Source organism: Phacochoerus africanus, chromosome 16, assembly GCF_016906955.1.
Source record: "Phacochoerus africanus isolate WHEZ1 chromosome 16, ROS_Pafr_v1, whole genome shotgun sequence".
Taxonomy (NCBI): Eukaryota; Metazoa; Chordata; class Mammalia; order Artiodactyla; family Suidae; genus Phacochoerus; species Phacochoerus africanus.
The window spans coordinates 33,805,339-33,830,307 of NC_062559.1; the positions used below are offsets into that span (position 1 = coordinate 33,805,339).

The 24,969-nt window shown below is 41.4% G+C and overlaps 1 protein-coding gene across 2 annotated transcripts in view; it reads left to right on the forward strand.

The window, feature by feature from the left end:
• Nucleotides 1-24,969, forward strand: part of DOCK4 (dedicator of cytokinesis 4) — a 469,573-nt gene that overhangs the window by 403,385 nt on the left and 41,219 nt on the right. For both annotated transcript variants that reach the window (XM_047763518.1, XM_047763519.1), the window contains exons 33-38: nucleotides 3,618-3,713; nucleotides 4,585-4,645; nucleotides 8,459-8,552; nucleotides 18,650-18,798; nucleotides 20,972-21,058; nucleotides 23,207-23,311. In XM_047763518.1, coding sequence (XP_047619474.1) covers nucleotides 3,618-3,713; nucleotides 4,585-4,645; nucleotides 8,459-8,552; nucleotides 18,650-18,798; nucleotides 20,972-21,058; nucleotides 23,207-23,311 — 592 coding nt within the window. The remainder of the gene's footprint in view (nucleotides 1-3,617; nucleotides 3,714-4,584; nucleotides 4,646-8,458; nucleotides 8,553-18,649; nucleotides 18,799-20,971; nucleotides 21,059-23,206; nucleotides 23,312-24,969) is intronic.

The window sequence follows — 24,969 nt, forward strand, 5'->3', positions numbered from 1 at the left end:
TTTTTCTTTCATGCTTTTATGATCAGCATATGGGGAATAAATAAAACATAAAGTGATAATTAAATGTCATTACTACCTGGGCTCAGGAAAGAAAGTGAAAAATCTAACTATATTTCAGGAGACAATAAAATACCTTTTTGGTAATAGAAGTCACAGGGAATTAGTGTAATCCCGGTGAGTCATTTCACACATTATGAATTAGGAACACATGCCGTTATGGTACAGATTTTCATTTACTCTCTGTAACTCATGGCCAAAATGTCTTTAAATTTGTTCAGAAGCTGAAAGTAGCATACAGCTTCCTGAAAATGTAGCCAGTACTTGCCAAAATCACCTCTTTAGAATGATACTGTGGATTCGTATCCTCTCTTCCTTCTTAAGAACTCATCTTTCCTTAACCCTCTCCTTTGCCCACACAAAATCTTTTTGAAATAAATAGAGGTCAAGATTCATTGTTTTGGATAATACTGAAATAGTGGATCATTGCCGCCCATGCACTATCCAGAAGAGAGTATCAGAATTAAATTCTGCTTCTCTGGGATCACTTAATTCTCTCACTGGGCTTCATTTCTTAAGCATCTCCCTGTGCTAGGTGCTCTTCTAAGGCTGAGGATACAGCATGACTGGGCCGTAGCAGCACATGGTAGAGGTACTGACCCCCTCAGAGGCTCTACCCTCCAGAAGAGAAGAGAGAACCTCCACATCAGTCCTCTACTATGCTTTGTAAATATTGCTCTAAATAATTCACTAAGACCCCAAATTATTTCATAAATCTTTGTTTAGTGATCACACATTTAATTATAGCAGCTACATAACAGTATTTTAGGTCTCTAATGTTTCTCTTTGAAATAACAAGAGCACACACAGACACAGGTGTTTTATATAAGCCATGGCCTCTGCACAGTCCCACTATGACACACAGAGAGGTCAGACGAAGGTCAAATCGTACACCCTTCATATGCTTTCATAGAGTAAAAGCCTGGTGAGCGATGTGTCATCCTACAGCACTGCAAATTATCCTGCTCCTCAGTGGTACGGAGTCCCATTGCCTATCAATAAGCAAGAAGATCTCACCTTTCAGGGGTGGGGAGGGATGAATTAAGAGTTTAGGATTAACATATGCACGCTACTGTATATAAAATGGAAACAACAGGGACCCTTTGTATAGCACAGAGAACTATATTTAGGGCCTTATAATAGCCTATAATGAAAAGGAATCTGGAAATTCCCATTGTAGCCCAGCCAGTTAAGAACCTGACATAGTGTCCATGAGGATGTGCATTTGATCCCTGGCCTTGCTCAGTGGGTTAAAGATCCGGTGTTGCCACAAGCTGTGCCATAGGTCGCACATGTGACTCAGATTTGGTGTTGCTGTGGCTGTGGTGTAGGATGGCAGCTTAGGCCCCAATTTGACCCCTAGCCTGGGAACTTTATGCTGCAGGTGTAGCCCTTAAAAAAAAAAAAAGAATATGAGAAAGAATAGATATTGATATTCTTCTGTATTACTGAATCCTCTTGCTGAAACTAATGCAACATTATACATTAAGTGTACTTCTAAAAATGGTTTAAAAAGTTAGAAAAGAATGATGCATAACTTATGCTCTTTTGACATGTACGTAAAGTTTAGAGCATTAGTTTATGTAACAGCCATTTATCACTTTATTCCCCCCCCCCAAAAAAAGGAAAGGAATCATCTTTCACCATTATTAGAAGAGTTCCTTGTGTACTCAACATGAGCATGTCAACACAATTACAGACCAAATGGAAATATACCTAATGATAGGCCAATGTCACCCAAGTGATCTAGACTCTCCTCCTCTTGCCTGAGAGCCTCTCCTTGTTGGTGTGTATCAGGTAAACTGGGAGCTCTGGCTGCCCCACAGAAAGAGCAAGCCTGGCAGAGAAGGCAGATGATTTGCATTCTAGGCTTGGTCCCGACATTTGGGTCTTGCGTTACTCAGGAAAACAATCTCTGCAAAGCTGTGCCTCTTTTTACAAGAGGATTGTGTAGCTGAGATTTCCTACTGCATCTGGAGGCTGTGCTAATTAATGAAACTCATGCCTGTAAAAGAAGTCTCCATATATTTTTAGAATTATTACCTAACTTGAGTTCTTTGTTTTTCAGCCTCAAAGTGTATGAGGTGTGGGCTGTCACTTGGGAAGATGTCTCCATCATCCTGCATTGCTTTGGCAGGCAGATTTGCATTTGAGTACTTGATCCAGTACCAGTTTGGCATTTAAGCTTGAAACTGGTGCTTTTCAGAGGTTTTTTTTTTGGTTTGTTTGTTTGTTTGTTTTAAAGAAAACGCATTTAGAACAAACGAGGGGTCCTTTCCTTGGGGGATTAGTCAGGGCTAACTCCATCCTTTCATGTGCTATTTCTCCCCCTCGCCCTCCTCTTTAACCTAGGAAGTAGCTCAGAATAAACAGGAAAAACAAATGATCAGGGATGCTTGGGCAACAGATGAGGAGACAAGACTGGGCACTGGAATGGCAATAGCAAGACAAAGTTGAGACTGGGAAGGAAAATTGAGAGCGAATGTAGCCACAGAACAAAAAAAAAAAAAAAAGATTTGACAAAACAGCTTTTTTTTCTGCTAGGCACAGTATATGCGAAGCTGAGATGGTGCTTGTAAGAAATGTTTTCTCCCTCTGTGTTATTCCTGAAACCAAGATGAAAGGGAAACCAGATTTTAGGCAGAAATAATGATCACTGAATTTAGGAGGGGAAGGGAAGCATCTTTATATCATCATGCCTATGTTTTTACTTCTATCTTCTGGGGACAGTTCAACCGTAAAGGTTTTTGCCAAGTATATGGTGAATTTGTCACAAGGTGGGAGGGAAAGTCAAACAGCCCCTAATTATTATGATTGTTACTGTTTTGTGTTTACATAGCAGTGCCTCTGCTCCAAGGTGCTTAAGAGTAGGGAAAATGTAGGAGGAGAGATGTGGTTTGGTACTTGTCATCAGTCTGCTGCAATAACCACATAGAAAAAAGCCTCTGTGATTAATGACAAAATGAATGAAACTGTTGAGTGAGCGCACAGATAGTACAATATGTATTGAGTGGGCAAATGTTAAGTGAGAGGAAAAAACGCAAAACGTCATACCGTCTGTACAAGGATTTTCCTGTAGCAGTTGCATTGCAGTAAAACTGCTTGGATGAAGATGCATTCCACTGAGAGGTAGGAAAACGTTTTTATGTGAATAAAGCAAGCTCTTACTTAAAAGTAAACTTAGAGGCACTCCTGTTTTCGCTTTTCGCAGTGTTATTTGATGTGGTGGGGCGCGAGCCTCTGTTAGTGGAAGAGAGAAGCTAGGAAACAGTGTCTTTGATCTGTGAGGTGCTTGCATATTTTGAAAATATGATTATATGCATGTGTTCGTATTTGATGACTTGGATAATCTGAAAATCAATTTGCTTTGTCAATGCTTCCTGGATTAGAATTCCACTATTTGGTCCGTATCCTAGGTAAGACATTGTTTGCAAATTGTGCTACTTGTGAGATGTTGCCGTGGTTGCTAAGGCATTTAAGGTACTGATGAAAGTAAAATGGTTGTCATGGTGACTGGTAAAAATAAATGTTGAAAATGCCCTGGGTTCTTTCTTTTCCAGTCTACTAAAGAAAATTGAGCGGGAAACATGGAGGGAAAGTGGTGTTTCATTAATCGCCACGGTAACTCGACTCATGGAGAGGTTGTTAGATTACAGGTAAGCCGAGTCCCCCACTTTCCAGATGTGCTGCACTACATTTAGAAAGTCCAAGAGTTAGAATAGAGTCAATGTTCCACTTGGGTTAATCACTCAAAAGAGTTAATAATCAGAGTGTGGAACTTTGTGCAGTAAATGATGGACTTCTAACTAGCTGGTTCAGAGTTATTTGTTTTTCCTTATGTTTTGTTCTGGGGTTTTTTGGCAGTTCTTTCAAAGTCTTAATGAACTAAGAGGGTTCTCAGAGTCCTCTCGTTAGAGAAGAATTTTTGTGTGTGTTTAGACTCACCTATTAGCATCAGCAGATCCGTTCGTCTTAGGGGGACAACAGAGTGACAGAGAATTGTACAGTCATGCTGTTTTCTTACCAAAGGGGAGGGGAAATGAAACTCACAGTTACCTTTCATAGACATCATTTTTTGATTTTGAAATGACCTAAGCTGTTAAAGCAGTTCATCCCACTTAAACGCATGGCATTTTAAGAATAAAAGCCTCATTCTCACTGTTGATGGCCAGGCTTTCCAGCTCCTTCTCCTCCCAGTGAGACGTGTATAATACGACACCTTCAGTATACTGTCCCCCTGAGCCCCTGGTCTTTTGAAAGGAAGCGCAATCTACCTGGAAGTGAAATTCTCAGTGGAAACTGGGGCTCAGGAGGGTCTGACACCCCCACCCCCCCAGCCTCCGCTGAGCTCACACCTCCCAGGGCCCTTCCTCTATTCCGCTGAGCCTTTATCCCAGCAGCAACCTGCTCATTGCCTCTAGTCTCTGATGGGTTTTTTGTTTTTGTTGTATTTTCCCCTGAAAGAACAAACTATGTTTGCCCCTAGGAAGGAAGTTCTAAGTTCTGACTCTTGCTTTTTGTTTTTAGGGACTGCATGAAAGTGGGTGAGGTAGACGGCAAAAAGATTGGCTGCACAGTTAGCCTCCTGGTTAGTAGACGCTTCCCCTTTTCTTCCTTATATTCCTAATGTGTGTTATTTCACAGAAGCACTAGGCTTTGTTTGTTTTTCACCCACAATATGTCTTGAGCTGGGTGTTTCTTAGAAGAGTTTAGAACTGTTTTTGCTTCAAGTTGAATTAAAAGCTAGAAGATTCTCAGCTCAGAACATTGCAGAACACACCCACTCGAAGATCCCAGGGCAGTGCCTCCCTTCTCCTGCTATATCACTCTTCTGCTCTGGAGTCTTTTGTGCTCTCCTAGGAAAAAGCACGAGGTCCCTGGGGAAGGGGACACGTCTCACCTCTGTGTGCACAGTTTCTGTCCTTCTTACATTTATTCTAGATTTTAATAAATATTAACACGCTTCTTTTGTAAACAGACCTGTTTCCTGTTTCACACATGAATCTCTACTCTCTGGCTTTTTTGCAAATGAAACCCTTAATACCACTATTGTTAAAGTTTGGGTTGTAACCAGAATGACCATATAACATCTCAGCCAAACAAGACATTTTTGAGAACAAAAATAGGATTACGTAAGGAGAATCGGCTACACCAGAACTGTCGAAGTAAAACAAAATGTATATTGAAATGTCTCATAACTAACTGTTAAGTAAAATGGTAATCTCACTACAGAGCAAAAGAATGACCATAGGTTTACATTCTTTTTTCAAATTATAATATGGATAAAGTGATGCTTTAAATAGTTTACCTTAATCGGATTTCAAATACAGGAATGCCTTGTGACTGCTTCCAGTTCTGAATTTGTGAATATCATGGTCTCTTTTTCTTGTTTTGCAGAATAGTTGAAACCTCATCATCTATTCTAAGTACTTGCACAGACAGAATTCCATTTCTTACCCTGATCCATATGAGTCTCTCAAATGTCTTTTGCTCTATTTGCCTGCACCTTTGAAATTTTATTTTGTCCCCCACTCTGATGCTGTCTTGTCCTAGCTCTCTGATTTCAGTTTGTTTTGTTTTGTTTTGTTTATTCCCCTAATAGCCCCTCTTCAGCGCTCAGGATTTTGCTGTCTGATGACTGCCTTGTTAATCTGATTCCCTAATGTGTTTTCTCTCTGCACATTTCTTCATCTCTGAAGATATGACTTTATCCTTCTTTACCACACCCACCACTTCCTCCTCATTTTTGCATTTAATTGTTACATCTCCACCTCTGATATCAGTCACTAAAAATAGCACAGCCTGAGCATCCTCTATCAGGCCACATCTTATTATGCAGTTTCTTCCATAATTTTTGTCATCTGACCCAACAGTAACCTCCAGGCCATCAAGTCAAGCTCACTGGGTCAGCCCATTACCTCTCCTCTTAGCACTTATTTCTAACCTTGAGCACAGTCATTCCCACTTTTAAATTTCCTATCTGTGCTTCCCCAGCTTTTTGCCAGCCTTTCACCAGGGTCAAGGTCCCCCACCTGATCTCCTTCCATGTCCCTAGTTGTACATCAGTATTTGGGGAGAAAAACAAAGAGCTGTATAAGCTTCAGGTTTTCTCAGTCTGTCTCCTGGTTCTGCTGCAACTCCAGGAAGAAAGTCTCATAAATTACTTCAAAGAAAGCCTTGGCCAGAGTTCCCTGGTGGCCTAGTGCTTAAGGATCTAGCATGGTCCCTGCCGCAGCTTGGGTCACTACTATAGCTCAGGTTCCCTCCCTGACCTGGGAACTTCTGCATGCTGCAGGTATGACAAAAAAAAGGAAAAAAAAGAAAGCTTTTCCCTTTTCCCAAAGAAATCATCTTCTATTGATTATCTCCATCTTCTTTCCCAGGGCCCTCCGTGTGGAGGTACACAAACAAACGTAGATGCTGGATTCATTTCCTCATTTGCTGTGACAGATCATTTCTTTGGATGAAAGAATGCATATTCTGACCTACATGTGTTTCGCATAGTTTTTCAGTGGGAATAAGCCCGAGACTTAATAAAATCAGTGGCCCCATCAATGGTCACTTGAGACAAATAATTTATCCTGATAGTTTTACACAAGAATAATCCTTATAGAAAATGCTCACATTTTGAAAGCTGTTCTAATTTCAACTAGCATGAGAATACTTATTATTAAAAGACCACATATATAACGTTGAAGCTAATCTTTTTAGATTCTACTCCATATGGAAAGTTTTTGATGTTTTCTAGCTGCAGTATGGTTCTCTTTAACCACTTACTTCCTCCTAGAGCTCAGTCTTAACTCTTTGAAAAGATCAATTCCAGATTGTCTCCAGGAGAACTCTGGCTTTCTTTATAAGATCAGAGTTAAACTGTAGTGCTAGATGGGTAAAAATGTGTAATCTTTGACATAACTAATACTAGGAAATGGAATTATTGTTTTGTTCTTTGTGTCACTCACTAGTTTTGCCAGACTTACCTGACAGAGTCTCATCTGCTGCCTGGAGAGATCTTTTTTGTTGTTGTTAAGAACTCTTCATTTACAGAGTAATAGCTTGTTTTGTTCCTAAAGAAATCTTCTTAGCAGAGAAGTATGAAAGCAAATCATCCTTCAATAATATAAAAGCCTGCTATGGAGCTGTTAGATTTATGTTTATGGTACAGCAATTCTTGCTAATGAAAATGATTTTGGTTCTAATCAGAGAGATGTGAAGAGCATTTTTTACTTAGCTTTTTAAAGAATGCCAAGATCTCCAGGACACAAGAGGAAGGGGTTGGATAATAGTGTCAATTAGAAAAAATGTTGTTTATGATACATTCAACTAAGTTTCAGTGCCTCAAGGTTAGACGAGTCCTCATATTGAAGAATGGACACCTGTTAGGAAGTGGCCAGAAAATTCATTGACAGCAGATCCTTAGGCTTCAAGCCCAAGTTATAGTTTAATTAGCCACATTGGCTCGTTTGGTCCATTACCAAAGCTCTTTCTGGCTAATCAGCTTCAAAATTTTTTAGAATTTCTGGCCTTCCCCCCTTAGAAAAACCTGACACTCCTTCAGGTCGACAGACTTAGCCCTCATCACTATTCCTTTTTCCTTCTTTTGTGTACCAGCTAACATCGGTAAAGTGACAGCAGCAAGGCTGATAGTAGTTAATATGGCTTAAGTCGGGATTTCATAGTGTATCATGATCTACTCACTAAAAGTGTCTGAGAGTCTCAGAACATCATGCTTATGCTGGAATCCAACTTATTACACATTTGCTCCTATGTTTACCAAGTTCAGTCTGGACTAATATGTTTTCTGGTATGGTAAAGGAATGGATGCCTCTAAAATATACCTTTAAAATGCCAACATCACATGTCCAGGTCAAAGTTGAGTTTTTGATGACTAATGTTAAAGCATTTTAGACACATATGGTAAGATCCAGATACTTTTTTTATAAACAAAATATTTTCAATAAGCTCCAAAACAGTAATCTGAAATAAAATCTCTCATTAATCCTTTTATGTTCTGGTCATAAACTGGAAACCTTTCGTTTAAAACCAAATAAGTTTAAAATTAAAGAAACGATCCTTTGAATATCACTGATCAAATTTAATAAACAGGTTATTCTCTTACATGCATTTAATGTTTCTGTTTGAATTAACTGATTCCCATTGGCAGTTGGAAAACAATATTAAACTTTGCTGAACAGCAGAAATTGACAGCCCAGTGTAAATCAACTATAATAAAAAAATTTTTTTAAATCTATCACTGGGTCTCCTTACTTGATTTTTTAAATACATTTGTATGGAAAAATGTGTCTGTTCTCTTGGTGCAAGACATGGAACATCAAGCAGAGCAAAGAGCAGATACTTACCAGCCTGATTGTTGAAATATCCATATTTATGCTTTTTTTTATAGAACTTCTATAAGACTGAACTGAACAAGGAAGAGATGTATATACGCTACATCCACAAGCTCTATGATCTGCATCTCAAAGCTCAGAACTTCACAGGTAATTGTGTCTTTTCTCTCAGGCCTGGGGAAGTGGGCTGGATACTGGTATATTCAACATAATTTAACTCCTCTATTTTTTAATCAGAGCTGAGAACTCAAGCATTTCTCCTTTAAAAATGAAATGGGGAGTTCCCTTCGTGGCTCAGTGGTTAATGAACCCGACTAGCATCCATGGGGACACGGGTTCCATCCTTGGCCTTGCTCAGTGGGTTAAGGATCCAGCATTGCTGTGAGCTGTGGTGTACGCCTCAGATAAGGCTCAGATCCAGCGCTGCTATGGCTGTGGCGTAGGCCAGGGGCTATAGCTCTGGTTGGACTCCTAGCCTGGGAACCTCCATATGCCATGCGTGTGGCCCTAAAAAAACAAAAAGACTTAAAAAAAAGTCAAAATGTATTTTTTATTAAATTTATGTTTTCTAAGTACTCCATTTTATTTTATGTATTGGCTTTTTAAAAAACTGTTATCTCTTTGCATAGTTTTTTAAAGGTCACTTTTGGGATTATAAACTACAGACCTAGCTTTTCACAGTCTACCTAAATTTAGCATTTCACCACTTAAGGTAAATATAGGAAGTTAAATATAGGAACTTTACAACCTCCCTACTTTATGTTGTAGTTATCATAGGTATTACATTTGTGTACCTTAAAAACTCCTTTGGATAATTTCATAATTTTCAAGTCATACCTATTTTAAAGAATTTAAGAGGATAAAAATAATCTATTGTATTTATTCAGATAGTTACCTATTATTCTGTTGCTCTTTTTTCATTCATGAAATTCTCAGTTTTCCTGTTAACGGTTTCATTCAACTCAAAAAACTTGTTTTAGTATTTCTTTTTTTTGCCTTTTTTTTTTTGCTTTTTAGGGCCATATCTGCGGCACATGTAAGTTCCTGGGCTAGGGGTAGAATTGGAGCCACAGCCGGTGACCTGTACCACAGCCAAAGCAATGAAGGATCTGAGCCGCCTCTGCAACCTACACCACAGATCACAGCAATGCTGGATCCTTAACCTACTGAGCAAGGCCAGGAATCAAACCCGCATCCTCATGGATCCTAGTCGGATTCGTTCACTGCTGAGCCACGAAGGGAACTCCATGTTTTCGTATTTCTTTTAGAGCAGATCTAGCAGTGAAGAATTCTTAGTTTTCCTTAATTTTTATTTCACCTTCATTCCTGAAGGAAATGTTGGCTGAATATAGAATTCTAGATGGACAGTTTCTTTGTTTCAGTACGTAGAAAATGTTGCAGTTCCCTGGTGGCCTAGGGACCTGGTGGTGTCATGGCTACAGGTCGTGTTAACTACTGAGATTTGAGTTCGATCCCTGGACTGTTGTTTTACTTTCTTCTGGCTTCCATTGTTTCTGATGAGAGATTTAAACAGTTTAAATTGTTATTACCTTGTTAGTAATTTGTGATTTACCCTGGTTGCCTTCAAGACTTTATCTTTGGTTTTCAGCACTTCAATTATGATGTATATGAGTACAGTTTTCCTTAAGTTTATCCTGGTTGGGTTTGCTGAGTTTCTTGGATCTATAAACTCACTTCCTTATCAAAATTTGGGAAGTTTTATGGCATTATTTCCTCAAATATATTTTCTTCTCTCTTTTGGGACTCCACTGATATGGATGTGAGGCCTTTTGGTATTATTCCGTAAGTTTCTAGAATTCTGTTCTTTTTTTCTTTTCAAATTTTCTTCTTTCTGTCTTCAGAATAATAATTTCTGTTGATTCAAGTCCATTGTCTTTCCTTTGTCATTTCCATTCAAATACTGAGCCCTTCTAGTGAAATTTTAATTTTTGTTATTTTTTATTATACAGATCTAAAATTTTTATTTAACCATTTTGTTTAATAGCTTCAATTTCTTTGCTAAGAACCCATAACTTTCTATTTGTTTCACAAGTGTTCACTTTTACTTCAAGTGGCATGGTTATAATAGCTCTTTCATAGTATTTGCCTGTAATTTCAACATCTGAATCATCTTCAAGTTGGCATCTGTTAATTGCCTTTTCCCTTCGAGATTCATTTAGTTTTCCTGGTTCTTTGAATGTGAAGTAATTTTGGATTGTATCCCAGATATTCTGAATGTTATAAGATTCTGGCTTCTGTTAAAAATATTCTGCAGAATATTGACTATTTTTATTTTAGCAGAAAATCAATCCAGTTAGTTTCAGATCTCAAGTCCTGAGCCATCTTCTGAGGGTCAGTTTAGTTTTCAAAGTCTTTGCAAGTACTTTTCTGGTCTTTCCTACATGTTTGTCACCCAGGAAGAGTCTGGGACCTGGAATGTTATCTATAGTATAGTTCATTTGTCAAAATCTTTGTTTTGTTGGTTCTGGTTCATTCTATACATGTACAGCCTGGAGTGAGCCCAAGAAGTCCTATACAGAATTTTAAAATCCCTTTCAGGAGTTCCCATACTGACTCAGCGGAAATGAATCTGACTAGCATCCGTGTGGATGCAAGTTCAATCCCTGCCCTTGTTCAGTGGGTTAAGGAAGTGGTGTTGCCTTGAGCTGTGGTGTAGGTCGCAGATGCTGTTGCTGTGGCTGTGATTAGACCCCTAGCCTGGGAACTTCCATATGCTGGGGGTGCAGGCCTAAAAAGACAAAATGAAATGAAATGAAATGAAATGAAATGAAATGAAATGAAATCCCTGTCTTCCTCTCTCTGATCTTTCTCGCTCTTCCCACCTCCTGGAGGCTCCCTGTCCTAGTCTTCTCACCTGGTTAGAGCCAAGGCTTGAGTCTCCATGCTGTGATGCGCTATATGACAGTTGGTCTCCCTGGGAAAAAATGGAAGCTGCTGCTGCCGCCACTGTGGTTGTCCTCACTGTCCCACTGCAGGTTTGCAGGTTTGCAGTTTGTCCTGGGACTCGAGTGGCCCCAAAGAGTCCAAAGTGTTCCCTCCCACAGAAGGTCCTTTCCCAGTCCTCTGACTAGAGGAGCTTTCCTTGGAGCTTTTTCTGTCTGTTTCCATTTCCAGTTCCAGGAGACAGGGAAGGCTAAGCCAGGAGATATAAGGGGCAAAAAATAAAACCAGAGAATTCACCACTATATGGTCCTTCTTTGAGTATTGATGTTTCCCATTCTGTCTACCTTCTCATTTATGTTTCTGAATCCTCCAATAGTTGATTCATATTTTCTGTCTAGGGCTTTTAGTTGCGTCAGTGTGAAAGATACGCTAGAATGTGCTTACGACACCTTAACCAGAATGAGAATTCTCTAACTAGATTTAGGAATGACCAATCTTAGTCTTTTGCCTCAGTGTTCTTCCAAAGAACTCCTGAATCATAGTTCCTCCATCAGCTTGAAAAGAGTACAGGAACTCTCTCTGAAATGGTGCTCAAGATCCCAGAATTTAAGTATGCCTCTAGCTGTGGTTCCCCTACGTAAATTAAAAGCATCAGTGTTTACTAGGTCTGGAGAACTTCGTGGTAGCATTGAGTGCCCTCATTCATGAAGTGCTATTGATTCTGCTTCCTAAAAACCAAAACCACCTCCTTTATATTGTTTCTGGTTTTCCTGCCTCAATGAGGTCTGGACTGCTTCTTAACTATCCCCAAAGTTACTCACTAGAGCTGGAGTCAGGGAACTTCAGTCTGCAGGCCAGCCACCTGATTTTGTAAAGACATTTCTATTAGAACTCAGTTACACCCACTTAATTACGTGGTGTCTACGGTTGCTATTGTGCTCCAGTGGCAGAGTTGTGTCGTTGCAACAAAAGCCGTATGGCCTGCAAGCCTAAATTATTGACTGTCTGGCCCTTTGAGAAAATTGTGCAAGCCGCTTCTCTAAATATAACTGTCAATTCATGTATTCTGCAAAATAAGCTCAAACTCTTTATTCAAGGACCATCATTCATTGAACCAACACATGTCTGTTCAACCTCATCTGCACTCTTGTATTACAGTCCTTCTTTTTCTCCTTCAGAGCCAGCTCCTATAGCATCTTTTCCATAAAGTCCTGGCCTCCCCTCTCTTTCCCTTGCAAACTCCATGACCCAGCACCCCTGCCTTGATGTTTCCAAATCTTTTCCTAGTTGATGTTTCCAACTCTTTTCTCATTGCAGGTTTTTTTTCAGACTTCCATTAAAGCATCCATCTATCATGGTTTTTGTTGTGGTGGTTGTTGTTTTGTTTGGGTTTTGTTGTTGTTTTGTGTTTTTTTGGTGTTTTTGTTTGTTTGTTTTGCTTTTTGTCTTTTCTAGGGCTGCACTTGCGGCCTATATAGGTTCCCAGGCTAGGGGTCGAATTGGAGCTGTAGCTGCCGGCCTGTGCCACAGCCACAGCAACATCAGATCCAAGCCATGTCTGCAACCTACACCACAGCTCACGGGAACACCGGATGGCTAACCCACTGAGCAGGGCCAGGGATCAAACCTGCAACCTTATGGTTCCTAGTCGGATTCATTGATCACTGCGCCACAACGGGAACTCCTATCATGTTGTTTGTATTAATAGGTATGTGTGTGTGTGTGTTGATAGAGAGATAGGTAAATAGACAAATAGATCTTTAAAGTTCCGTGAGGATAGAGGTGGTGTTTTCTTCTTCTTAATCTTCTCATTTCTTAGACTAGTGCCTATAGCAATGTGTAATTTGAAAAATATATATCCCTAATGAATGCACGCAAGGAAATGTTAACACCTCGAGAGCAGGCTTTTCTCCTCAGTCCTGGTAATCCCTAGTCACTAAGGGAGCCCTGGTGTCTCTTCACACAGATGTGCTGATAGTTTTTATTTAAAGTAAACTAAGACTTCTGAGCTGATTCTGTTGTCTGGGAGTTTTAAAGTAGTTTGTAGCCCATCTTTGAGAGAAATGGTGAACCTAGTTTTCCTAACTGTGTAAACAACCTCGTAGACTTGTTTTATTTGAAAGATCATTTAAGAACGAACTGAGAGAGGAAAGTGAGGACAAGCCCTTGAAGATACGTAACAGATATATTTTGGTTTTCTGAAAATCCAAATCTGTCTGATTATATTTTGGAAACGGCTACATCTTTTTCTTTAATTTGTTTACCCAGCTTGCAGTTTTTATGTTCCCCAGAGTCATAAGAAATACGTTCTTTTTCCCGTGAAGCGTTTTACTCATCTCTCCTCTGTCCTCATTTTTGTGTGTCCTTGAAGAAAGTGAAATTGATGGAGACACTTTTCTGTCTTTGTAAGATTTGGTTTAAGAGACTTCACCCTTTCCAGTTTTTTGTGACGGGGCCCTTCTTTGCTCAGTTCATCTCCACCCTTCCCCTGTTCTTTCTTTTTGTGTATTGGTGTCTTCCCTGTACACAAATGATGGCATGAGATGGCCCATCATTAATTATGTGACGATGGCTTTTTCTCAAAATCATAAGCACTTTTAAAAACATTGTCTGTTGGAAATTTGGGATGGGATTCATTTTTCCTTCTTCAATGTGTAACATTGTCTTCTAAAGATGCAGAAAAATAAATCTACAATGTATTGTAACAAAACATCTACAGTTTACTATTATGTGTCACCAACCTCCATAGTCTGCAGTATTGTCCATGCCCCAAAGGTATCCATGTTTCCTTGAATGAAACTTTTCTACAGCTTCCTTCACACACCCTGTTTTCCCAGATATACTCCATCATTTTCCCAAATCCATTTCTCAAACAGGTGTAATTTGTTCTCACAACTTTCCCACGGCACCACTCAGTCACCTGTCAGCTTCCTCTGCTGGCCCACCATTGCTTACTTCTCAGGGACAGCCCACCCACACCTGACTTTCCAGCCATGCCCTGGACCTCCCCAGGGCAAGAATGATTTGGAAAGCAGTTTAGGGACTAGAAATGCTTAATTGCTCCCCAACCCCACCCCCTTTTTTTTTCTTTTTTTTAATTGTGGTAAAATCTATATAACGTAAAGTTTACCATCTTACCCATTTTGTGTACAGCTCAGTGGCATTAGGTATACTCACATTGTTGTGAACCATCGCCCCCATCCATCTCTAGAACTTTCTCGCCTGCCCAAACCAAAAGCCTATAGCCATTAAATAATAACTTCCCATGTCCCCCTCCCCCAGTCCCTGGCACTTTCTGTGTCTGTGAATTTGACCTTCATTGCCTTTTACGTCCCTCCCTGTGGGCAGCTGCAGGCTTCAGCTGTGGGGTGGAGTTCCATCAGCCCTCACCCCTCTTCCTTTTCACTGTGACATGCTTAGTCTCAGGGATATTTTTTGAGTACTCTGTGCCCACTGAAAAAAAAAGGCACAACCTTAAGGTTGAGAGTTATGTTTTAGGCAGTGGACAAATCTGAGGACTTAAGCCCACGACACAGCAACTCAGAACCAAGGGACGGCTCAGTAGAAGAAAAGGGGGAGGGGGTGAGCCAGGGTACATACGAGTTTTTGCAACAGAAGCTGGGTAGCCAGAACATCAGAAGATTACTGTTAATAAAAGAAAACCAGATGATCTCAAATTAAGGAATTAGTGCTTTTCTATCTATGGGAGGGTCTAGGCTCACTGAAATCATTCAAAAAAAAAAAAAAATCTGCAAGAGTCTAGGCTCCCTGAAGTCCTTCCTTTGATATGCACCTTAGCTCTCTGGGGCCAGGATCCTGTGCCCTCTCCTTCTGAGTCTCCTCAGGCGTGGTCTCAGGGTGGCTGCAGCCCTTGACTCCTAGATGGCAGTATTCTTTGTTTCCATCCCAAGGTCCCTGGGGCTCACTCTTTGGTCAGCTATAATGTGGTAGCCTGGTGGCTGCAACATCCTTTGTTTAGTGATATGGCAGGTGGATGTGTTTCATTCCCATCAGGGAGACACAAAAGAAATCCGAGAGACAAAGATGATAATTCCTGCTCTGTCATTAAGAGGATAGGAGTTATTCAGTAGATAAAAGGGAAAGGCTCTGAAGGGCCTTAGGTGTTAGTTGCTGTGGTAAGTGAGGGGAACCATAGTTTGTTCCCATGGCAGGAGCAAAGCGTGGGGATGGAAGAACAAAGACATACGTGGGGTTTTCTTAGACGCTTCATGTGATAAGGATGTGTGGGGAATTAGAAGATTAGGAAATGATCTCAGGAGACCTCAGAAAAAACTAGAAGGCTCTTCAAGTACAGCGCAACTATGATGTTCTGCTTATTATCATCATCATTCTTGTTCTGTCTCAAGCAGTCTGCCATGGCAACCTACACTGCGGCAGCATGGCTGTTTCTGCATCCACCAATTAAGCAACACCCTCTAGGGACGCTCTGTCTGTCTCACTGTATAAAAGAGTTTGTCCAGAGCTCAGGCAGCACAAGGCGCCTCTGTCCCTGTTAGGCAGCTATGTCTAGATCAGGATGCATCTTGTTTCCTTCAGCAAAACTTGATGATGTGATAAAAGGGGGCTCGAGGCGTCTTAAGGGAGACAGTGGTGGGCTCCTTCTCCTACTCTATGGCGTGCAGCCTTCTCTGTCCCTTTAGGAAGTCAAAATTTATCCAATTAGCTATGGAGAATTAGTATTAGTATTAGTGGCTAGTCTTAATCATGGGAGCAGCATGATCGTTTGCAGTGGAGGAAATCGTATTGGTAACAGGGCACAGACTGAGTGGTGGGGAATGAGAGACTGCTGGTGGGTGATGAAAGCTCTTGCAACAATCATTGAAGCCACAGACTGGAGCGTCACCAAAGGTAATTAAAAAGAAAAAAGGCCAGAGCCTGTGCCTCCCGGCCTTCTACCATTAGAGATGAGGAAAGTGATAAGAATCCAGACCTTTCTTATCACAACTATATTTTATACATTGACGGAGCTAAATCATAATACTAGGACTTAACACGTTACTTAAGAGCTTTATGTGTAGTGACCCTTAAGGCAAAGAAATGAGGAAAAAGGATTACCATTTATTGATAGTGCATTGAAAGCTACTCCTGTGTCTTTTGAGACACATAGAGGGATTATAACATAAGGGCTTGTTCATTTTATTCAGTTTAGTAAATGAGTTGGCTATTGTTGTGTTGGAGGGGAAAAATTACTCTAGTCCTTCATCAATGGCAATGAATTCTGGTTCCGCTTCTTGATCGATTTGGCCATATTAATGGTTCAGGAAGAGACCTGCAGAATAGCAAGTATTCTCTTAAAGACATTACCTGTCAACTACGCTTAAGCTTATGTGTCACCATTTCTACATGTATGTTTAGAATATCATCTCTTTACATGTTTTCCCAAGAAATCCCAACCACCCTGAACAAGTCCTGATTTGAGTAGCCTTTGCCAAAGATTCGTGAGGCCAACCAGGGGAGTCATTGAGACAGGAGGTAGATGGGTCCCAGGCAGAGCAACTGTAATCTGTTCCCTGTGGACAGATAACTTCAAGATGAAAGATTATGCCAGGGGAATTATGGCATGGCTCAGTGGTAACGACCCCAACTAGTATCCATGAGGACTTGGGTTCCATCCCTGGCCTCGCTCAGTGGAATTGGGTGTTGTCATGAGCTGTGGTATAAATTACACACATGGCTCAGATTCCATGTTGTTGTTGTGTCTGAGGCCTAAGCTGGCAGCTGTAGCTTGGGTTCAACCCCTGACCTGGGAACTTCCATATGCCACAGGTGCAGCAGCCCTAAAAAGCAAGAAAAAAAAAATGATGGCAGGAGCAAGGAGAAGCTGTGTCTTGCTTGGATAAACTATGGAGACCACCTGTTTCTCATTCTTGAGGTCAAGGATAACCTCCAGAACTACATGCCACAGGAAAGTTCCCAGGGGTCGGAGAAGAGAGGGGCACCAGACCATATGCACCCTGTCAGGTGCCCAGAGACCCCTGCACGAGGATCCATCCTGGGCTAAGAAATGTGCTTGCACACAGGGGAAGGCCCCGAATCAGGCCACATGTGTGCTCACGGCCAGACAATGCAAGCTGATTGGCCAGAGGAGGCCCAGAAGGACTGTCCCCATACAAGTGATTTAAACCAAAGCTCCAAAGCTCATGGCACTGTCTTCCTCTCTTTCTGTTTCTATCTCTCCGCTCACCACCCCCGAAACAGGGCCTGCCTGTGCTTCTCCACACTTATCTTCTCTCTCTTCCCTCTTAATAAACACTTCTTTGCCTCCCCTACTCTCAGTCGCTTTGTCGAATTCTTTCTCCAAAGGGACAGGTACTGGGGACCTACATCAAGCAGTTAGGATTCAATCTTCTCATCCACAGCCACCTGAGAACAATATCACACAGCTCTCACGGTGCCTTCCTTCCCTCCTCCATGTCTCTCTGTCTGTCCGTCTGTCTCTCTCACTCACACACACATGCATGCACTTCTCATCCAACACTTTTACCCTTTCTAATCCCTCCTCTGTTGCTGAACTTAAAAAATTTTTCTTTCTCCAGACTCAGGTCCTCTTTAGCTTTGCGCCTCCTACATTCTGCCTGTGCCCTGACACACACGCTCCCACACACAACTTTCAAATTTTTTAGTTTTTCATTATCCAGAAGAACTTAGCTATCATTCTTTGTTTCCTGAACACGCCCTTGGGAAGATGCCCATAGTCCCGCCCCAAGGCTTTACCAGCGAACTCCCCTACCAGGCAAAGGCATGTCTCCCCTACATCTTTGAACCAGCTACAGAAGACTTTTTTTTTTTTTTTTTGTCTTTTTAGGGCTGCACCTGCAGCGTGTGGAAGTTCCAGGCTAGGAATCGAATCGGAGTTACAGCTGCCAGCCTACACCACAGCCACAGCAACGTCAGATCTGAGCCAGGTCTGTGACCTACCCCAGAGCTCACAGCAACGCCAGATCCTCAACCCACTGAGTGAGACCAGGGATCAAACCTGCATTCATGGATAGCTAGTCGGGTTCTTAACCTGCCGAGGCGCAAAGGGAACTCTCATATCTTTAAACATTTTTATGACACCAGTAGCCTATGAGTATTGTGGAAAAAGAAAGAAGGAAAAGGAAAGAGAGAAACCGCATGATTATACACAAATCTCTGATAATTCCATCTCCATGGGGAACTCAACATTCATTAACTTTCTTGTGCAAATATTCTAGACGTTGTTTTCTTCAGGATCATGAAATTCAGAAAGTGGTATTTTCTGCAGTTTGTCCCAAACCAGGCCCATTTGAGGGGAGTTGTTTGGGGTCCTGTGTTGATCTCGCTTCCCACTTGACTTTCAGAGGCTGCCTATACTCTCCTGCTATATGATGAGCTGCTGGAATGGTCTGATCGGCCCCTCCGGGAATTCCTGACCTACCCCATGCAAACCGAATGGCAGCGCAAGGAGCACCTGCACCTGGCCATCATCCAGAACTTTGACAGAGGCAAGGTGAGCGGCCCCACCCACCTGTGGCCCCACCCACGGCTATTGTGTGGGTGTCACATTTCCCCCCCCCCTTTTTTTTTTTACAGCCACTCCTGCAACATATGGATGTTCCTGCATCAGGAGTCGAACTGAAGCTGCAGCTTCAGGCCTATGCCACAGCCACAGCCACACCAGCTATAAGCCGCATTTGTGACCTACGCTGCAGCTTGTGGCAATGCCAGATCCTTGACTCACTGAGCGAGGCCTGGGATTGAACCTGTATCCTCATGGACATATGTCAGATTCTTAACCCACTGAGCCACAGTGGGAATGCTTCCTTTATTCGTAGTTCATAGATGGTCACCACTCCCGTGATTTCTTTAACATGTATTAAAGATCCCCAAGAGCTTGTTGAAATTCAGATTCCCAGGCCCCACCCCTGGCCATTCTGATTAAGTTGACCTGGCTTTTTTCCCCCCTGCAGCCACAGCCACAGCATATGAAAGTTCCTAGGCCAGGTTATCAATCCAAGCCGCATCTAAAGCCTATGAAACAATTGCAGCAACGCAGGATCCTTAACCTGCTGCACCAGACTGGGGATTGAACTAGCAATGCCACAGAGGCAAACCGGGTCATTAACCCATCACGCCACAGCAGGAACTCCTGGCCTGGCTTGGAGCAGGGAATTCTGCTCTTTTAACGAGAACGCCAGGAAATTCCACTCTGTATGAACATTGAAGCCCACTTTGAGAAACACTGATTAGGGGTTTGGATACCCAGACATTTTATTACCTGAGAAACGATATCACACCTCACTCAACTCCCCAAATGTATATAGTATTTGGCTCCATTCTACTTTTTCTCAAGGTAAAATAAATGAAACTAAATTTGTTTACAGAATCTTATGACATCGTGTCATATACTTGAGGTTGTTGCCATGAGGTGTTAAAAAACCTCACTGAGCTAATAAAGCAATTCAGCACATGACCCCCTGCACCCTTTCCTCTTCAAGGGTTTTTTCCTTTTATTCTTTAGGGAAACATAATTGCGAATCTGACCCCAGTTGAATACTTGGATGCTTTGGTGATACATGTCTTAAATATATCTTCCAAAGTGCCAAGGTTAAACAGGAAATAAACATACAACCAGTGACTGTCATTCTTTTACAAAACGTAATTGGGTACACCTAAAAATTTGATGCAAATGCATGTCTTCTTTCCTACGTTCCTCTATTATTTATCAAACTACGCTCACATAGCATTCTCTACATTACCAGCAAAGAAATGCCTCTGTACCTCTCTGCAGTAAAGTTGTCACCTGTAGGATAAGCTGTTGCAAAACCTCTGGTTCTGCCTTTTGGCCCAGTCCCACGAGCTTCTGCTGGATCAGGGCTGGGAGACTACAGCCCATGGGTCAAATGGTTTGCTGCCTGTTTCTGTTCGGCTCACAGTCTAAGATTCACTTTTACATTTTTAAATGGTTGGAAAAAATCAGAAGAAGAAAAAGTTTTGACATGTGAAAATTACATGAAATTCACACTTCATTCTCTATAGATTAAAGTTTTCTTGCAACATCCCCAAGCTCGTGTGTCTATGGCTGTTTTAATGCTTTAATGGCAGTTGAGTAGTTGTTTGTGACAAAGGCTACATGGCCCACAAAGCCTACTGTCTTGACTGTCTGGGGAAAAAAATTGCCAACACATGAGTTGATCAAAGGCTAGGGTTTTTGCATTTCTATTGAGAGTAACCAGCTTGGCTAGACCTTCACAATTTACAAGTACAGTTGGGTCAAACAAAGAATCCACTGTGCCAGTTGTGGATAATTGGGCCTTAGGGGTCAGTGGCAGTTCCCTCTACTTCAGAGCTGAGGGTCTGTGGACTCCTTACCTTGACCATTGTAGAGCTGCCGTCATTTCAAGGTGATAATTCTGAAATGACACCAGAAAATGTTATTTTTGCACCATATGTTAATGGCTTGTGGTGATTTATCATTTCCAACTTTCTATAGATTATTAAGAAGTTACATGTTAATTACATGCTGTTTTCATGCTGAAAATTGCAATGATACTGTTAAGGGTAGGTTATAAAGGTTAAGAAGTGAAGCTTGATCCGCTGCAAGCGGTCACCTCCTGACCTCTGGGTGGAAGTTAGTAAATGTTGTGCCATCGTTAACATTTCTGTCATTCACTGGTCCACAGTGTTGGGAGAATGGTATCATATTGTGCCGGAAGATTGCAGAGCAGTACGAGAGTTACTATGACTACAGAAACTTGAGCAAGATGAGGGTAAGGTACCAGGATGCATCCTGATTGGATTTGGGGATCCTCTTTCGATTAGCTTTCCCTTGTGATGCTGTGAAATTAACTCTGTGATCATCTTGATGGGTATGGTAGATCGCTTTTTAAGGATGCTTTTCCTCTGAAACAAACTCCTGTTTATACCGAGACAGAGCCCAATGATCTTTGTGATGCTTCTGATTAGTATACAAAAAGTGTCAACTATATTACAATTAAATTTTTAAATAAAAAACCACTTGTCTTAAAAAAAAAAGTAAGCCCCTGTTCCCTTCCAAACTCTACATCTGACCTCTGAAATATAAAATTTAACCCAGAATTAATACTTACCATTTATTAGGGGGAACTCTGCACACTGTTTAAAGAGCTTGCCACTGGTAACCAAATCTCTATAACAGCATGCCATTCTTAGTCCCATCATCTGCCTAGCCAAATAGTAGAAATAGCTCGCTGACCCATTTTTAAATATTTGGGGGCTAGCTGCTATAGGTGTCAAATATTTTTAGCTTCAGAAATATGTTTTTATCTGCTAAACTGAAACGAAAGTCTTAGTCCCCAAGAGCTCAAGGAGTTTAATATTCTCTGTCCCTGAACCAAACGTTTTATACCCTCTTCAGGTTCAAGCCAGTCCCTCTGGTCCTCAAGTCTGTATTCTTTAAAGTCATGAACATTTTGTGTCATCTTGTACCACTTTAGGGTTTCTAAGACAGAATCAACTTTGCTTTTTCTTTCTTTTTTTCTTTTCTTTTCTTTTCCTTTTTTTTTTTTTTTCAGGGCTGCACCCGCGGCATATGGTAGTTCCCAAGCCAGGGGTCGAATCCGAGCTGCAGCTCCCACCACAGCCATGCCAGATCTGAGCCTTGTCTGCGACCTACACCGCAGCTCACGGCAACACCGGATCCTTTGCCCACTGAACAAGGTCAGGGATTGAATCCCATGTCCTCATGGATCCTAGTCAGGTGCATTACCACTGAGCCACAATAGGAACTCCAGGATCGTCAGCTTTTATATATATATATATATATATATTTTTTAAAAGATGATGATGTTGCCTTTTAATTCTGAGATAGCAGTTTAAGAGATGATATCATCAAGCTTTAACAGCTCAAAATCCCTTACACCACAAGTCACTTATTGAGCTGCTGGGAGCTGGCCTGGTACGTTTGACCTCTTATTTCACGTCAGCACTTCATCAGTACCTCTCCTAACATGAAGACCAAGGAGGAAAAAAACTTGGTCTTAACTTTGGTCCATCCTGCTCGCTCTGGCAGGCCCTGCAGTTTTATATGAAAACGTTGCTGTGCTTCTCTTGGCATCCCGTCCCCAGAATAGAAGCGAGGTTACAATGTTTACCCGTGAGAACCCTTGGGTGCCATAGATGCTAAGATTTTTATAAACCCAAAGCATTACACTTCATGCCAACTGCTCTTTTGGGTGCTGTTACCAGGGGCGGGGGGAGGGGGGATGTTTTCAAGTGCAATATTAGTCTCTCTCTGGGAACCCTGGGGAGGATAATACCACGAATGGGAAACCATAAGCTTTACGTACTTCCTAGTTCCAATGTTGTGAGAGACACACTTAAGAGCTTTCAGCCCAGATAGCACTTTGCACTATGGGCCCCCTTTGGTTTGGTTTGTCACGTTGTCCCTGTCCACCCTGTACAACGTTGCACCTGCCACATGTCCTGAAATAAAATAAACACCGTGACCCAGGAGAACTGAATTCACAGGTGACAACATCTAGCATGAGAATGCTCCAGAACGGTTTTGCCTCTAAGAGGTCATGTTCTTTTTTATTTGATGGTGAAGAAAATATTTCCTCAATAGACTGCGGAGAAAACATGCTCTGGATGAGCACATGTAATAATATACTCAACCCTTTAAAGCAGGGTCAGGCAACTACAGCCTGTGGGCCTCACAGAGTTGAGTAGTGGTAACAGGGACCATGTAGCCTGCAAAGCCTGGAATATGTATTGTCTGGCCATTTGCAGAATAAGTTTGCCGATCCCCACCTTAAAGGATCGAAAGGGAATCAATTAAAATGACCTTCTCCTTTTTATAGAGGAAATGTCTTCTTCTATAAAGTGATGGAGCTGAAAGATGAGGTAAGATGATTAAAACATCTCCTGTGCTTTACTAGATGATGGAAGCCTCTTTGTATGACAAAATTATGGACCAGCAACGTCTTGAGCCAGAGTTCTTCAGAGTTGGATTTTACGGGAAAAAGTTTCCATTTTTCTTAAGAGTAAGTAATTTACTGTTTAATTTGCTTTCATACTTCCAACATAGATATGCCAGTCAAAGAAACTAAAATGTTAATGACATTGTATCCTATAAGATAGACAATCACATCATGAGATTGTGTTTGCAAAGACCATACTAAGCTAGAAAGCCTTCCTTGTTTCTTTTTTTTTGTTTCTTTTTTTGTTTTGTCTTTTCTAGGGCCACACCTGTGGCATATGGAGGTTCCCAGGCTAGGGGTCAAATCGGAGCTGTAGCTGCCGGCCTACACCAGAGCCACAGCAACCGGGGATCCGAGCCGCGTCTGCGACCTACACCACAGTTCATGGCAACGCTGGCTCCTTAACCCATTGAGCGAGCCCAGGGATCGAACCTGCAACCTCATGGTTCCTAGTCAGATTCATTAACCACTGAGCCATAACAGGAACTCCAAATGCCCTGTCATGTTTTGAATAATTTCCCAAGATTTGAATAATTTCCCGAGATTTGAAACAGTCATTTTATTTTTCTTCTTAAGTTTCTAAGCTTCCTATATTTTATGAGCCTTCTTTGGTAATTGCAGTTTTTTCTATGTGTATGATTGGTGTTGACTGTCCTATTCGGTGCGATTCCCATGGAGTTAGCATGAGAGAAAAATGGCAGGTGTTGCAAGGTCTGAGAATTGCAAACGATCGAAAACATTGTGGTTTCACGTCATGTAGAAACTCTCCCTCCAGAATCATGGGAACAGCCTTGCTTGGCCTAGTTGTTTTTGTGACACGATAAATGTCATCCACAAGGAGATCCAATTCATTGCTATAAACTGTTTCTACAAAAGAAAAATTTCCAGATATTCTAAAGTACTACTGGATAATAAAATACTTGACTCCATTCTTACCATTGTTCACCTTGTGGCCAGGTAGTAGGACCTCGTATGCTTAAATGCTTAGGTCACACTTCAATATGTAACATCGCTCGTATGCTTACTTATATAAAACCATTGGTTGGGAGCAGAGATGCACCATCCCAAGCAACTAAGAAGTGCCTGGGATAATTTGTAACATTGAGTGAACTCACTGCAAACTTTATTTATTTTTTTATTTTTATTTATTTATTTTGGAGGTCTTTTTTAGGGGTACCCCCACGGCCTATGGAAGTTCCCAGACTAGGGGTCGGATCGGAGCTGCAGCTGCCGGCCTACACCACAGCCACAGCAACGTGGGCTCCGAGCCACTTCTGTGACCTACACCACGGCTCAAGGCAACGCCAGATCCTTAACCCACTGAACAAGGGCAGGGATCGAACCCACATCCTCATGGATACTAGTTGGGTTGGTTACCACTGAGCCATGACAGGAACTCCTCACTACAAACTTTAAATCTTAATATTTTGGTATTTGTTTTGCCCTAAATATTTTGCTTTAACTGTCAGTACATATGAATGGATATAGGTTAGGGGTACTTGAAGGAGAAGAGAAAGGGGAAAGATTTGACTTCATTGTTTCTTTAACAATAACTTATCTGGCTCTCATAATAATGGTTTCGTGTGTGTGTGTGTGTGTGTGTGTGTGTATATATATATATGTATATATTATCCAGACACCATGGGCAAAGATTCATTAAGTATTACATAGAACAAACACGTAAATAACAAATCAGTCTCTTTTCTTCCCAGCCACACCTA